At 32.7% G+C, this 15,423-nt stretch overlaps 2 protein-coding genes across 5 annotated transcripts; one reads left to right on the top strand and one right to left on the bottom strand.

Annotated features, from left to right (window-relative positions):
• Nucleotides 1-2,485: 2,485 nt before the first annotated feature.
• Nucleotides 2,486-5,937, bottom strand: LOC133288621 (probable serine/threonine-protein kinase PBL3). 4 transcript variants are annotated; one of them, XM_061486423.1, is made up of 6 exons: nt 5,787-5,937; nt 4,583-4,917; nt 4,271-4,406; nt 3,785-3,921; nt 3,571-3,694; nt 2,486-3,093 (listed from the first exon to the last, which is right to left on the bottom strand). In XM_061486423.1, the coding sequence occupies exons 1-6, from the start codon at nt 5,851-5,853 to the stop codon at nt 2,633-2,635; spliced, it is 1,260 nt and encodes a 419-aa protein (XP_061342407.1). In that variant the 5' UTR covers nt 5,854-5,937; the 3' UTR covers nt 2,486-2,632. The 4 variants fall into 4 exon arrangements, with proteins under 4 accessions (XP_061342407.1, XP_061342408.1, XP_061342406.1 ...); XM_061486424.1 differs by having other exon boundaries at nt 4,583-4,911; XM_061486422.1 differs by having other exon boundaries at nt 5,790-5,937.
• Nucleotides 5,938-13,728: 7,791 nt separating this feature from the next.
• LOC133288617 (U-box domain-containing protein 21-like) lies at nt 13,729-14,256 on the top strand. Its single transcript, XM_061486417.1, has one exon. The coding sequence runs from the start codon at nt 13,729-13,731 to the stop codon at nt 14,254-14,256; it is 528 nt and encodes a 175-aa protein (XP_061342401.1).
• The last annotated feature ends 1,167 nt before the right edge of the window (nt 14,257-15,423 follow it).

Genomic DNA, 15,423 nt, shown 5'->3' with positions numbered 1-15,423 from the left:
TAAATGTTGTTAGATGAAAGAATCGATGATAAAAAAATAAATAAAAGAAAAACTAAATAATAGCAATCCATGCTGGAGCCTGTATGCGGACCTTTATTAGTCTCAAAAAACTTTTTTTAATTAAATAAAAAATTAAACAAAACAACTGGTTCAAACCAATTTTAATCACTTTTTACTAACCAATTTTGAACAGATCTGTGTAATTATCTGATCGTTCAATTTTGAACCGGTTGTCTGATCAGTTCACTAATTTTCCCATCGAACTGATTGAATTTTTTTTCTTATTTTTTTCATTGGGATTGAAAATTTATTTGACATTTAAATTTGGATCTTTCATAGACTAGTAAAAGTAAATACTTGCTTTTAGAGGTTTAGTACAGACCTGGTTCACTAATAGTCATATACAATTTAGAAATAATACTCAATCACTTTTTATTCAAGTCTCGATACTACAGTTGATGTAACTGTGTAAGACAAAGCTCATAGACTCAACCACTTAATATGTACTGAGTCAGCTATGAAAATTATTGTTGTCTTCCCCTATCCAATACACTAATCATGGTTAGCACGAAAAAAATTAAATGTTGTACGTGTAAGATAATCATGGTACACGTAATTGATGTTACACATGTTCAATGACACCGTGGAAGGGCATTATCTATACCTAATGTGCCAAAGAATCTCCCCTCTTATTAGACAGCATACTGATTGACATTACAACAATGTAACGGTTCGTATTAGAAGGTGTAATTTTTTTTTTATAATTTTAGATGTGTGAATAAACTAATAACCATAGAGAAGAGTGGGGACAGAAAATCCTATTATAGCTTTTACCAGTGTTTAAAAATCCGGCCCAGCCATCGACCCGGTCGAGGTCAGGGGTCACAGGTTCAACCGGAGGGTCACGGGGTCACTATGCTGACCTGATTTTATATATTAAAAAAATAAATATATATATCCTATATGAAAATATTAAAAAACAAACCACCAATCATCAAAGATTCAAAATATACTTAACATAATTCACCAATTACAACCACAAGTCAATATTACACAACCTAATTAAAGTATCAAGATATCAAAGTACAAAACTCATATTCTAATGGAGTCACTACGTGACCTGATTCTGCCTTTTTTGAGAAGGTCCTTGACAAAGAAAAATTTAAAGGAAGTAAGAATGAGTTTTTGTTTTCCATCGACGACCGTAAGGATTTCATTTGAATGAGTAAAATTCTTACCTTTCTTAGAAGATTCACTGCAGCGAGATGAAGATTGAAGACATCTAGGTCGCTGGGAGAGAAGAGAACGATTAGATTTAGGTTTGCAAGCATTTTATTTTATTTTTTTAATAAAACGATATTGTTTCAAGGAATTTTTTTTTAAAAAAAAACATGCACATGCCCTCTTTGACCCCTCTGACCGGGAGTCACTGAAACCCGGCCGAGTTTTGGGGGTCGAACGGGTCGATATGCATATAGGGTCCAACTTGTGATCCCAACCCTGAGAGGGGAGGAGTCAGGGTTGACCCGGGTCAACCCCGGGGGCGGAGTGGGGTTTTAAAACGCTGGATTTTACAAGTACAAGCTCATTTTCAATTTATGTTACAGGGCGTTTCTCACTTAAAAACGATGAGCACAGCTATGTAGTAGTTCTGCTAGAGATTTTAATACTTAACTGCCTCAGTTTCAATCCCAAGCAGCGACCAACAATAGCTGAAGTTGTGGTTAATTTAAAGCAAATAGAGGCAAAAGTTGGGATTGCATAATCAGAGCTCCCATGGAATAACCTACAAGTTTACTCCATGACTTCCTGCAGATAGACCTAAAAGGATGTAGCACCTATGCTTTTATTAACATTGCTCCTTCATAAAGCTTATGTCGTTTTATTTCTTCAATTATTTATGTATAACAACCTTTTATGAAGTGGACAGTTTTAATGTAACTTGTAAAGAACCAATTCAACCCAAAAGCTTAAGCTGTTGGGTGAGGCTACAATAATGATTTTATATATCTCAACACGCCCCCTCACACGAGAGCCCACTGGGCTTGAAGGGTGGACAATGCACAGACCCACCTACCTGTGCGAACAAAGAAATTCCACTTGAAAGAAAGTGGGAGGCGACGAGGATCGAATCCGGGACACAAGGCTCTGATACCATGTAAAGAACCAATTCAACCTAAGAGCTTAAGCTGTTGGGTGAAGCTACAATAATGGTTTTATATATCTCCAATAACTCTTGGCAAGAATTGTGTCCATGAAAGTAGTACAAATATCACATTAGCTATAATCAACCAACATTCAGTACTATTTTAAACCACAAAAAAACAAATTAACATGCAGAATACTGCTTTGCAAAATTTCTATAGCTTGTGTAAATAGTGCTAATCTTCAATTAAAATTGTGTCCAAGACTCTAAGTACATACTCATTATATCTAGTCAAAAATACAACCTGATAAAGATAAGAAATTTATATACAGATGTTTAGAGTTTAGTGTAGATTATGAGTATGGTGCAGCAGTAAAATTGCTCCTTGTAACTGGAAGGTCACGGATTTGAGTCTCGGGGCCTCACTCTTACCCTTGCAAGTTGGGGAACCTTATGTACGAAGATTCACCTTTTTATGTTCAAAGTTTAGTGTACAAAGGCAGATTGTCTGGGAGATGGCAATGGGAATTCAGTGCGAGTAAAATTTAAAGAGGTAAGATTCTGTGCAGGAGACTTTCTTACAGCAACATGGACTCTCTTCTGGACTCTCTTCTGTTCCAATTGGGAGTTTCGCCCTCTATTTTTAGGGACTTCAATCTGTTCCAATGTTTCTAATACCTCTGTCATTGGAGGCCTTTCCTTGGCTTCACTAAGGCATTTTACAGCAAGAGTAGCAGCCATGTAGGCTCCCTTTAGAGGGTATTGGCCCCCCAACTTGGTGTCCATAATCCTAAATAGTCTTCTTTTGTCACCCAAATATGGTTTTGCCCAGTCTACCAGACTCTGCTCTATACCAGCTTTTGTTCTATCAACTGCACGTCTTCCAGACAAAAGTTCAAGCAACACAACCCCAAAGCTGTATACATCACTTTTGGTTGTCAACCTACCTGTCAACCAAAGTTTTAGTACAGTTAGCATCAAAATCACCTTTATCCCAAATTAGTTGGGGTTCAATTAACGAACCAATAAATATAAAAACAAGAACAGATAAAGGAAAAATAAATATAAAGCTTTAGTTTGATTATTAACAAAAAATGAGACATGTGAAATGAGTTAGCTTCTGATCTATCCTATGGAGCAGTCCAACAGAGCAAACATAATGAATCTAAAAGTTGAGGCACATATTTTCCTGTTTTGACAAAACATATGGATTCGAATTCAGAAGGTAAATCATGAACCCCATTGCACTAGGTACCAGTGTGACAAGCAATGCTGGTTGCCAGACATTTATACCTAGACTCTCATAGGATTGACTTGTACAATGTAGCATGTTAAAATGGACATAAATGATTAAAGACCACTAACCATAAATCTTAGAAACAAAGCAAAATACCATTTACAGTTAACGCAAATCTGAAGCAAACCTGTTGCAATATATTCAGGGGCAGCATATCCATGGGTGCCCAGGACTTGAGTAGAGACATGAGTTCTATCACCCGTAGGGCCAGCCTTCGCTAAGCCAAAATCAGAGAGTTTAGCATTGAAATCCTGTAATCCAATGCATGATAAGGAATTATTTTTCATAATATAATAGTAATGAAGAAATTATTATATCATTTTAATCCTCATTGATCTTACTGCATCTAGCAGGATATTAGCTGCTTTGAAATCACGGTATATGACTTGCGATTTGGCATTATGAAGAAAAGAAAGTCCTCTGGCAGCACCAATAGCCACTTTCATCCTCACTGACCAAGAGAGTGGTTGTGGTCCTCCTGTCAAATACAATGAACCCATCAATCACAATGCAAAATATTGTAATATGTTGTTTTCCTAAATGCATTAGTTATCAAATATTCAAATCAAACTCAAATATCTGTTATTTTGGCAAACAATGAACTGATATCTTAATTTTGACATACCATAGCTTTCTCTTGTTTTTTATTTTTTTAGCTGAAAGACATATCATAGCTAACAACAAAGAAGATCATTGTAAAGGAACCAGTGATCTTTGTTGATATCTATCTTATTCTCTTTTTAGTTTCTTTGACGACAAAATGATTAAGGAAATAGCTGAATAAACTGAAATTACAAAAGAACAGTGCAATGGTTACAATCACTTACTTCTAAACAGATGATTCTCTAAGCTCCCTTTGGGCATAAACTCATAGACCAACAACCGGTTCTCTCCCTCCACACAGTACCCAATCAGTTTAACCAGGTTATGATGGTGAAGTTGCCCGAGATAGTTAACTTCAGTCTGAAAATTGATTCAAGTTTCACTAGTTAGACCATGCATGATATCAAAAAAATAAATTAGAAAAAAAATACAAAATACAAAAGCATATAGTTTTCTTTTTGGGCAGGGGAAAGGGGTACAAATATGAGTAAGTCATCTTATGGGTTTGAAAAAAGAAAAGAAAAGAAAAGACCTACCAACCACTCCTTATGACCTTGTAAACCTTCAGGCTTAAGTTTCTTTACGGCAACGATAATTCCTGATCCAGGTTTTGCAGCTGTAAATGTGTGTTCATCAATCCAACCCTTATAAACATAACCAAATCCTCCTTCACCAAGAAGACTGTCGGGACGAAAGTTTCTGGTGGCATTCTTTAGCTCATTGAACATGAAGGCCTTAACATTTGGCGAAGACAAGATTTCACCCTCAGACCTTGGTGTGGGAAGACTTGAGACATCACTTTTTTCACTGTATGTCAGAATAGATAAGGTGGAAGGAGCAGATGAAGTACTAGTTTTTGAAATTCCTGATGCTGACAGAAGAAGAAAACATTAATTTAGTTCCTATTATGATGCCATTTCACAAACATAAAGCAGGCAGTGGCCAAATAACCTTGAAACTCAACCAACCATACTCATATAATCCATTTAGGCATCAACATCATTACATCAACATAAACAACACTTTTCATTATTACTTATTAGGATCGTTACACTTTTCCCCTGTCTCTGCACATATTTAAAGGGCAAAACAAAAAAACGTAGCCAAAGCGTTGCTTAGTTTATTTATAGTCTGAACTCTCCCATTTCCTAAGCTTTAAATAGCTTAGTTTAGCTGCAATGCAATTACAAGTATTCAGCACCATTTGAGGTATTACTGATACAAAATTTCAATCTAAAATTAAATTAATCAGAAATTTGCAAAGCGCTTAACATAATGATGGACTAATACATCAATCCCTATTTTTTTTGTGACACAATACAGATGCAGACAATAAAACAGCAACAGAAATCACACTTTACTCCTCAAAAAAATAAAAAATAAAAATCTGATGAATACACTAAACACCCAGAATCCATAAAAGTGGGAGAGAGTGATATATGGAAGAATTTAACCCCCCAAAAAAACAAAAGGAGTCAAAAAAAAAAAAAAAGCTTGAAAACCCACCAAGAATGCACTATTTACAACACCATCAAACTCACATGTTTGAGATCCACCTCTCCGGAAACGGCGAAAAGCAATATTAACAAATGATGACAAAAGCAAAAACACACACATATGAGATGGTCGTCGCGTACGTACTTCACACACACACACACACACACACAAACACAAGAAATAAAAACAGTGTTACTATATAGGTATGGGAAGTGAAGTGGTGTCTGAAAAGCAAAGACAAACTACCAGAAACGGTTGTGGAACTATGAGCCGCATCTTCTTTAGCTGAAGAAACTAGGCAGTTACCCATTATAACTCCGGTCGGAAAATCTAGTCACTCAAATGCTGTTTACAACAAAACTAAAAATAAAAAGGTAGTTTTTTTTTTTTTTTTTTCACGTGGGTTTGGTTGAAGTTGAAAAGCTTGATGAACAAGGAATGAAATTTTGGATGACAAGAAAGAAAGAAGCGGGTTTTAGAAAGAGAGGAGAAAGTGTATCTGAAGTTGAACTAACAAACACATTGGGATTGATGACAAGTCCAAACACTAGAAGCGCGTGGGGACTTTTCCCTCTGATGATGACGGGTTTGTGTCACCCTCCTACATTTACTATATTACCCCTTAATTTCTCCGTTTAACTATTTTATTTGAATATCCTGTCGCATGACACAAAAAAATTTCTTACACATATAATATTTTGTGAGGTCCACACTTGTTGAAACAAAAAAATAAATAAGACACGCAAAATGAATCTCTATAACATTACACAATTATTTTTTCTACAACATAACTCTTATAAAACCCTTTTATTTAATGTCATCGTATTTTTTTATGAATTTAATATTTCTTATATTATAAAAAATACAAAATTTATGTATGTATATTATGACAATGTAAGGAGAAGAAAAGAAAAAAAACACTGGTCTCATGCATTTTTAAACGTGGGTGGAAGATAAAAATTATCACAAGACTTATAAAATGTTCTATTTATAATAATGTTAAGTTTTCCAAAAATTTACCGTGAAAATGTAACTTTGCTTTATGAAATCATAAAAAAAAATGAGTTAATTCATCTCTACAAAATATATATATATAGGGTCAGGATCATTTTACACCAGTGTAAGTTACACTCTCAATCTTGTCCATTGATCTCATTTATATCTAAGGGTTCAAATCTTTTAGTAATGTGAGCCATTGGATACAAGTGGATCAATGGTTAAGATTGAGTGTAAGACTTCTAACTCTTACACCAGTGTAAGAATATCCTACCCCATATATATATATATATATATATATATATATATATATATATATATATATATATATATATATATATATATATATATATATATATGGCAGTCATTTAGTGTGACGACAGTGTTATTGAACTCAAATAAATTGATATAATCTTTAATTATTTTTCCCAAACTTTATAAGTAACTCAAATATATAATTATAATATCTCTACTAAATTTTTTATGCCTTCAAAATATATAATGCACTAGCCTTTCTAATTGCCCTATCTAAGTTTAATTTTTTTAACTTAATAATAATCATCGTCAATTTAACTTCAACTTTTCAAATCATACCACTTCTCTTTCTCTCGAACTCTTCATCAGTATTTCTCCAATTTTAGGTTACATATATGATATACAGGTAAGATAAGGATCTCTTTTTCGTAATTCATCTATAGCTTATAAAAATTGTTTCACTTGTGAAGCATCCTAATGAGCTTCTTAAAGTGGTATCCCTCGAACCAGGCCAAAACTCGAGATAATTCTTCTCTATGAACGGGTGTAATCATGGTAATTAAAATCTCAATTTAAATTTGCGCTTTTATGATTTTACAAAAAAATTTAATCAAAACGATTTCATCAAAATTTCAAACGTTTTTACGTTTTTAATAAAATTTTTTACATTAAAATTTTACGTTTTACGATTTTTTATCCTCCTTCCGATTTTAGGTAAAATCCTGATTTTAACTACCATGGGAGTAGTGTAATAAATAAAGGCAAAAACTATTCTCGTGCTACATGAGATAAGTTTTTCCTCTTATACATCATTCGATAATTATGTCACCTTTCTTTCTTTCTTTTTCTTTTTTCAGGTATTGGAGTCTACAATTTTATCTCTATGACATCAGATAATTTATCTCATTTTATCTCCTTTAACATGAGATTAATAAAACTCATAAATAAATTATTTAGTGAGCCTTGAAATTTTGAGTATACGAATTGAAGTCTAACATAGTTTATCCATATTAAGGCGTGCAAGCACATCATGGAAACTTGGAAAACTTTTTTGTACCTTTTCAACTGATAAAATGTCTTGCTGATTAATTGAAATGACAAGTTGATCATCTAGATGTGTATCTCCAGTTTTTCATTAAATAGTTTAAATTTATCATGGTAAAACGAATTCAATCCGTGGATTGATCCATTTAATCTATTATATATAATGGGCTGAGATTCTCAACCCATCAATCCACTTAAGCCCGCTATGCATAAGTATACGTCAAAATGAATTGAACTTGTCACAATGATGGCTTGACCGTCTTTTTAATAAAATATTAATCATTAATTATTTCATAACTCTTTGATTTTCATTTAACACTCTTTTAAAAAAAAAACAAAAAAAAACTCATTTAACACTCTTTATTTCTCTGACCAACACAAGTTTTTTGTATTTTTTATCAAGTTTAATATATAGGCTAGTTGATGATTGACGGTTGACCCATCAACTTTCCATAAAATGAAAAAATTTGAGATTTTAAACAACTTTCAAAAAAGGAGCAGGACATATTGTTTGTTTTTCCACCTCTAATCATAATATATATGATGTTTACTAATTATATTACAAATATATATTTATATAATCTTAAAATTAAAGAGTTTATAACCCGATTGGTCCATTTTGTGGCCAAATTTAAAGTCGTAATTTTGCTTAAAATTGGTGGAATTGATTATTCATTTTTCAATGTTTGAACCGGTTTTAATTTTATCGATTTTAAAATAATTCTAAGATTTGACGCGGACCAATGAAGATTTCAATTGCCAATTCAAACGATTAATTCAATTTGGTTCAATTAATTTTTAAAACAATGTGTAATGGTCTTCTTTTTAATATACATATCTTCAGGCACGATGAGATAGTAACGCACGATAATATATGAAAGACATACTGATTAGAGTCATTAGACACGAGAAATGAGTGACTTGCAACCTAAGCGAAAAATTGAATATAGAATTGTTTGCGCAAAAAAGTCAAATAAAACAAGATAAATGGTTCAACAACTTGATCCAGATGAGTGCAAGCTGGCAACCCAATAATTAGATTTTAAAGTAACATTGTGGTATCCATTTAACAATTTAAACGTTTGAGTTGAATCAATTCTTCATATAATTATATGATATCAATTTGTGTCCAAATGCTCATAAATTCAATTTTTTTAATAAATATTTAGTTGAAATTTCACATGTATTTGGACTTATGCATTACTAACATTTAAAGCCTATAAACTTTTGTGTGATGGGTGTCTTAAAGAAGTATATTAAAAATTATTAAAGTTACATTCATTTAATTCTTAAGTTTTTACTGAGATGGTTATTTAACATGATATTAAAATCTGTGACCAAATGATTACGAATTTTCAATTCTCATGGCCTTCATTCTTTTAATAAGTATTTAATTGTGGAATTTTTTAACATGTGTAAATGGACTTATGCATTATTCAATTTTATAATGGGTATGATGAGTGAGTGTATTAGAGAATTCTAATATAAAATTATTAATGCAATTGTTATTTAACAACTTAAGCTTTTAAACAAGATGATTGTGTAATAAAAATTTAAAGCATGAAGATATTGAAAAATATCCGAATTGCTCTTTACCCACTAATGATCATCTCCAATCCAAGCTAGTCAACTCAAAATATATCTATATAATAGAAGTTATTAATTTTTCTTTTATATATTACTAATTTTTTAATTTTGATTCTAATATGGACCTACTACATGTCAGATAGAGGGTCAATTGCTAAAGACTCAAAAGGCTCAGGGGACCCTTGTGACATAGCCACAAAGGCATACCATCCCACCAAGGAGGCATGGGTCTCGCTAAATACTTGGCTATCAAGGCAACATGATTTAACTTGGAAGGAATCATCAATGTCGAGATCAGCAGTTCAGGCAAGTTGGCCTCCACCAAAAATCAGTGGATGGATGGCCGCTCCAGCTTGCCACCATACCTACTACGTCTTCTACAAAACATAGGCTTGCCTATTAAGGAATAGCCTAAAAAAGGCCACTACTCTCCACCAATTAATGAGAACTCCGCCTTATGAAGAACGGTGATAAACACGGTGCTCAAGGTATGATATTGCTCTTTGAACACTTGAACCTCCTTGGATATTAAATTGACTTGAGTATCACAATGCCTTTGTAGATACTCATGTCGCTCGCATACTGCCCAGATAAGCAAAAGTGCTGCCCACCCACCTCGCAACTCAATCCGCCATCTCGCCAAGCATCTCGCATCAACATTCCTTCTCTTCATCAACATTTTCTACTTTCAATTGTGTGTAATTAGGCTCAGCTCAATTGGTATTTGACCCATAATTATTCCTCAAAAGAATAAACATACATGAATATAAGATGAAATGCATTATAACAAAATTCTAGGCGTCCCAGTATAACTTTGTCGTTGATTGCAAATATTTGAAATATATAATTAAAATTAAAATTATCACACACACATATATATATTAAGGCTTTAATGTTTCTACATTGAATGTAAATAAGTTATTTATATTCACTCCTAAAAGAACGTCGTTTTGGTTTGAAAGATTAAGAAATTATAAAGAAAAAGATTATTATAACCCTAAAATAAATTATAATTATAAAAATACCTTGATTTTCGTCCTAAAATAACGTTATTTTGAGGTCAATGTAAATAACGTATCTATATTAACTGCAGAAAAAATAACCCTAATTTTAATTCAGTGAACTATTCATAAGAAGAATAATCAAACATGAATATGAAGATGAAATGCATTATAATGAGATTTTATGCTTTCCGTATATAACTTCGTAGTTGATTTCGAATTAATTGCACAATTACTTGAAATTTCCTTTGATTCAATTTCAAATGTTGAGTATTTTACTCTTTGGGCTTGTAGCTTAATATCATGGGCTTGTAATGCGGGCATTATGCGAGTCTATGATGGGCTAGACTTTCATAAGTGTATGCCTAAATGGAAAGAACCCTAACATGATCTATAAAACAATGGGTAGTCCTTCTGTCCTTTCCCTCATCACTATAGTTCGTTCTTTCTTCTCTTATAGATGTAGTTCATGTCATTGCATTCAGGGAATCTGATGGGTTGGGACAATTTACAAATTTGCCAGTTTTAACCTAATTAACAAACCCATAGCCATAAGTTAGGTCAGGTCTGTGAATTAGGTTGGTTGAAAGTAGTTTAACTCATAAGATATGAGTTAAGTAGTGGGTTAAGAGCTTAAGAAAGTTTTAGCTTACACACCCTAACTCATTTTATTTTTGTATTATAGCCTTTTGACTATGGTTTTTCTGAAAAATTAGAATGGGTTAGGTTTCAAAGTTAAATGAATTACGATATAAATGTTAAAAAATTGATTAATGATCCATTAAATGAAGCTTAATATTTTTGTTAATAACATAATTTTTATTAATATAACTTAGTGTTAGTTATGATTTGAAGTTCAAAATGACTTCTAAATATGTCAATCAAGTATATTTAAAAAAGTAATGAAAGTATATTTAAAAAATTAATCACAAGGATCTTGAAAAATTGAGAATAAAATGAATGATTATGTTAACTCATTTGTATTATGTGATAACACTACCCAACAATTAACCTATATATATGATTTGCAGTTTATTTGGGACTTATTAGCTCACTTTAATTTTTTTAATGTTAACTTAGTAAAATTTGTTATACTCATTTAGGTTATTTGAGACATTTGTTTGTATTAAGACTTATTTTGTTACTTTTCAATTCATGTGAAATCTATATACTTGATTTTAATTCAGATATTTTATGTATACACAGGAAATTTTTAATTTCATTTTTCAACATTTTATTTAATAAAAGAAAAAGATATAATCTATTAGGTTCACAAATTTGACCCAAATTAGTTCAATCATTCAGCGAATGGGTGGGCTCGAATTGGAGAAAAAAGTTTCTTCAGTCCACTATTAAACTAGGTGTGGCAATTCACGCCAGTAAATTGTATTTATGTTGAATCAAGGTCCAACATGAATATAAATATCTTGACACAAATATGGCATGAATTTAAATATGAGCCACATATTTTATTGGTTAATATAACACGATATAAACCAGCCAGCCTCAAAGTCTATAGCATATTATGCAGATTGATACGACATTATAGGACATGAATTATCTGTGTACTAAATATTACTTTCACCAATATTTAGTTGACACGACATCATCAATAATATAAGAGAATATTAATGCAGGTCAATGTCGTGTTTGAGGGTTAACATGCAACACGTCACAAAAAAATTTGTGTCCGTTTTTGCCAATGAAAACAAGACAGAAACTTGAAAACGATTTGACTTAAACATGAATTTCTCATTTTATGTCAGTCGATCGTGTTGTAAATCGTCACTCCTAATTTGAATGTTAGTTTAACTAAAATTAATAATCAAAACATGATGTCAACCCTTGCATGAGACTCACCTTAGTTGGATCTTCCAAGTCATGTTTAGGATACATGAAACGTGAAATACTTCAAACATCAACCTTCAATGAGACAAAAACCTTTGACGATTGACACGATGATTCTTCCTTGTAAAAGTATTAAGAATCAATGTCCTAACTTCTTATATCCTGACCTTCGACGAGACAAAAACCCTTAGATAGAATGCAAAATCCCTCGGACACTGACCTCCAACGGAAAAAAAATTCTCGGTTATGGTCACAATAACCCCCTCTCGTAGAAGAAACAAGAACCGATACCATAAACTATGATGCAACAACCAAAATCTCAATTTGATTGATAAGATATCGATTTACAAGTAGCTAGGCAATGTTAACCTAGTTCAACTAAGAACACAAAGGTGGACAATCCTCTCCAAATTTTGGAAATTAACAATCTCTTCTCCATTTTCTTATTGATGTGTGCCTTTTGATATGCCAATTACAAATGAATCCAAATTAGATTTTCATAAGAAAGTTTCTAATGATGGTTGATTATAATCCAATCAACATTAAACACTCGTAAAAAAGGAAAGTTTCCCTAAGCTTATTACAAATAATCAGCATTAAACACACTTAGAATAAAGAGAAAATTAAAATTATATTAACCCTAATAATTAAAGGAAAGCTAATAATTAATTAAGTTCAAAATATTTCACAAATTAAGGCATATTGACATCATTCTCACCTTCTTGAAAAGCAAGATAAATCCTTAAGTTTTGTCATACGATCAATCATCACATAGACTTGCACGCTTATATAATTAATTTGTGATAATTTTTTTTTTTTTCAATAAAAAAAGTAAATAAAACCTCTTGGAAGCTTACTTTGAATACTAGATGATTTGAATCTAATACCAAATAATGTGAACCCCATATGAAATTCACATGAGACTTGGATTAATTGGATCTTCCAAGTCTAGTTCAACATAGATAAAGTGCAAAACATTTGAGTACAAGTTCTTCAATAAGACAAAAATAATTGACTATTGACACAACAACCCTTGATCACACAAGGAATAAGAATCGATGCCCTAACCCCTAAGACCCTAGCCTTCAACGAGTAAAAAAAAACCCCAACCATTGTCACAATGACCATTACTCACAAAAGTAACAATAGATATATCAGGGCTTTTTGACCACTATAGCCTTTTTTTAATAATTAATTACCAAATTGACCCTATTTATAAACTATTTCAAAAATTTAACCTCTTCAGAAAACATAACACCAATCTGCCCCTATTTGACCGTTGACCATGAAGCCTACCCGGGTACACCCCTCTCTACCCGGGTATATTTTTTAAAATTTTTTACCTACCAGGGTACTCCCCTCCTTACCCGGGTATATTTCTTGAATATGAAAAAATATTTAATTATTTACCCGGGTAGGTAGGGGTGTACCCGGGTAAATAATCATGCTTGTTAATGATTAGGGAGCCTATTGGACCTTCTGCTACCAAGTCATTCTTGTTAATGATTTTTCACTTGGTTTCCTCATCAGAGAATAAAGACTTAATCTCACAAAGATTTGTGGAATTGGGTTTGGCTTCGCTCGTGCTTGAGGCTATTGTTGATCCTGAAAGAGGTATTTGCGAGAAAGGTTTGGGGGTGTTGGATTGCATTTGTGAGGGAAAACAAGGGATGGAAATAGCAAAGTCAAATGCTTTGACTTTGCCTCTTGTGATTAAGAAGCTTTTGAGGGTGTCAGAGTTGAGTTCTACTTTTGCAGTCTCTATTCTTTGGAAGCTATGTGACAAGACCGACGAAGGGATCTTGATTGAGGCACTTCAAGTGGGTGTCTTTCATAAACTCCTTGTTCTGTTGCAGGTGGGTTGTGGTGAGGACACAAAGGAGAAGGCTACCGAGTTGTTGATGTTGTTGAATTGTTACAGGAGCAAAGCAGATTGTGTTGATTCCTCATTGGATTTCATGCACCTCAAGAAGCCCTTCTGATTGATCCATGAGGATGATATTTAATTTCCCTTTTATTTATTTTTTTGTATAGGACATTTCGTAGAAACAGAATACACTCTTATACAGAGACACACAGTCACATACAAAAGATACAAATTGTATTTCTAACACTAAATTGAAGTTTTTAAATTCAGTTTTCTGAAATTTGAGATATGAGACATCCAAAGATAAGATATTTGATCCAAAGGAATACATTGGTTGCGGAATGCAAGAGCGCAGAATCCAGAAGAAGGCCTGTAAACCACGGTTGCAGATGATTATTTACCCGGGTAGATCCCTACCTACCCGGGTAAATAATTCAAACTTTTACCCAAGTACACTCATCCGTACCCGGGTAAATAATTCAAGCAATCAAGAACAATACCCGGGTACACACCTTTCTACCCGGGTAAACAAAAAATTTCAAAAGATACCCGGGTAGGTAGGGGTGTACCCGGGTAGGCTTCGTGGTCAACGGTCAAACAGGGGCAGATTGGTGTTATGTTTTTTGAGGGGGTTAAATTTTTGAAATAGTTTATAAAGAAAGTCAATTCGGTAATTAATTATTAGTAAAGGGTTATAAGGGTCAAAAAGCCGATATATCAGACACTTAAACCCTAGCTTTCGACGAGATGAAAACCCTCGACCATTGATAGAATGACTCTTGCTTGTAGAAAGAACAAGAACCGATGCGTTAAGCTATATCACCACAATCAAACTAGCAATTTGATTGACAAGACATTAATTTACAGGTAGCTAGCCAAAATAACCTTGTTCAACTAAGTTTCCGAAGGAGAACAAATTCTTTAGATTCTGAAAATAACTACTCTTTCTCCATTTTTTTAATTGATGTATGAATTTTAATGGGCCAATTATAAACAAAGTTAATTATATTCTCCTAAAAGAGGAAAAGTTCATAATGATGACTAATTACAATCCAACCAACATTAAATGCTCATAAAAAAGGGAAAATTCTCTAAATTAATTATACATTATCAATATTAAACAAAATTAAAATAAGAAAATAATTAAAATTACAAATTATTGAAAAAAATTATAAAAAAAGATATTAGTGTTTTTATGTTGTAGGAGATAATTTATAAATTTTATAAATTATCTCCTACACACACATAAAACTGTAAAAGTGTGGGGGACATAGTTGTTAAA

The sequence above is a fragment of the Gastrolobium bilobum genome, unplaced genomic scaffold, assembly GCF_033153095.1.
Source record: "Gastrolobium bilobum isolate Gb01-03AN ecotype WA unplaced genomic scaffold, APGP_CSIRO_Gbil_v1 utg12205, whole genome shotgun sequence".
Lineage (NCBI taxonomy): Eukaryota > Viridiplantae > Streptophyta > Magnoliopsida > Fabales > Fabaceae > Gastrolobium > Gastrolobium bilobum.
The sequence above is the reverse complement of the archived record's forward strand: the minus strand, read 5'-3'. Positions and strand labels throughout refer to the sequence as shown.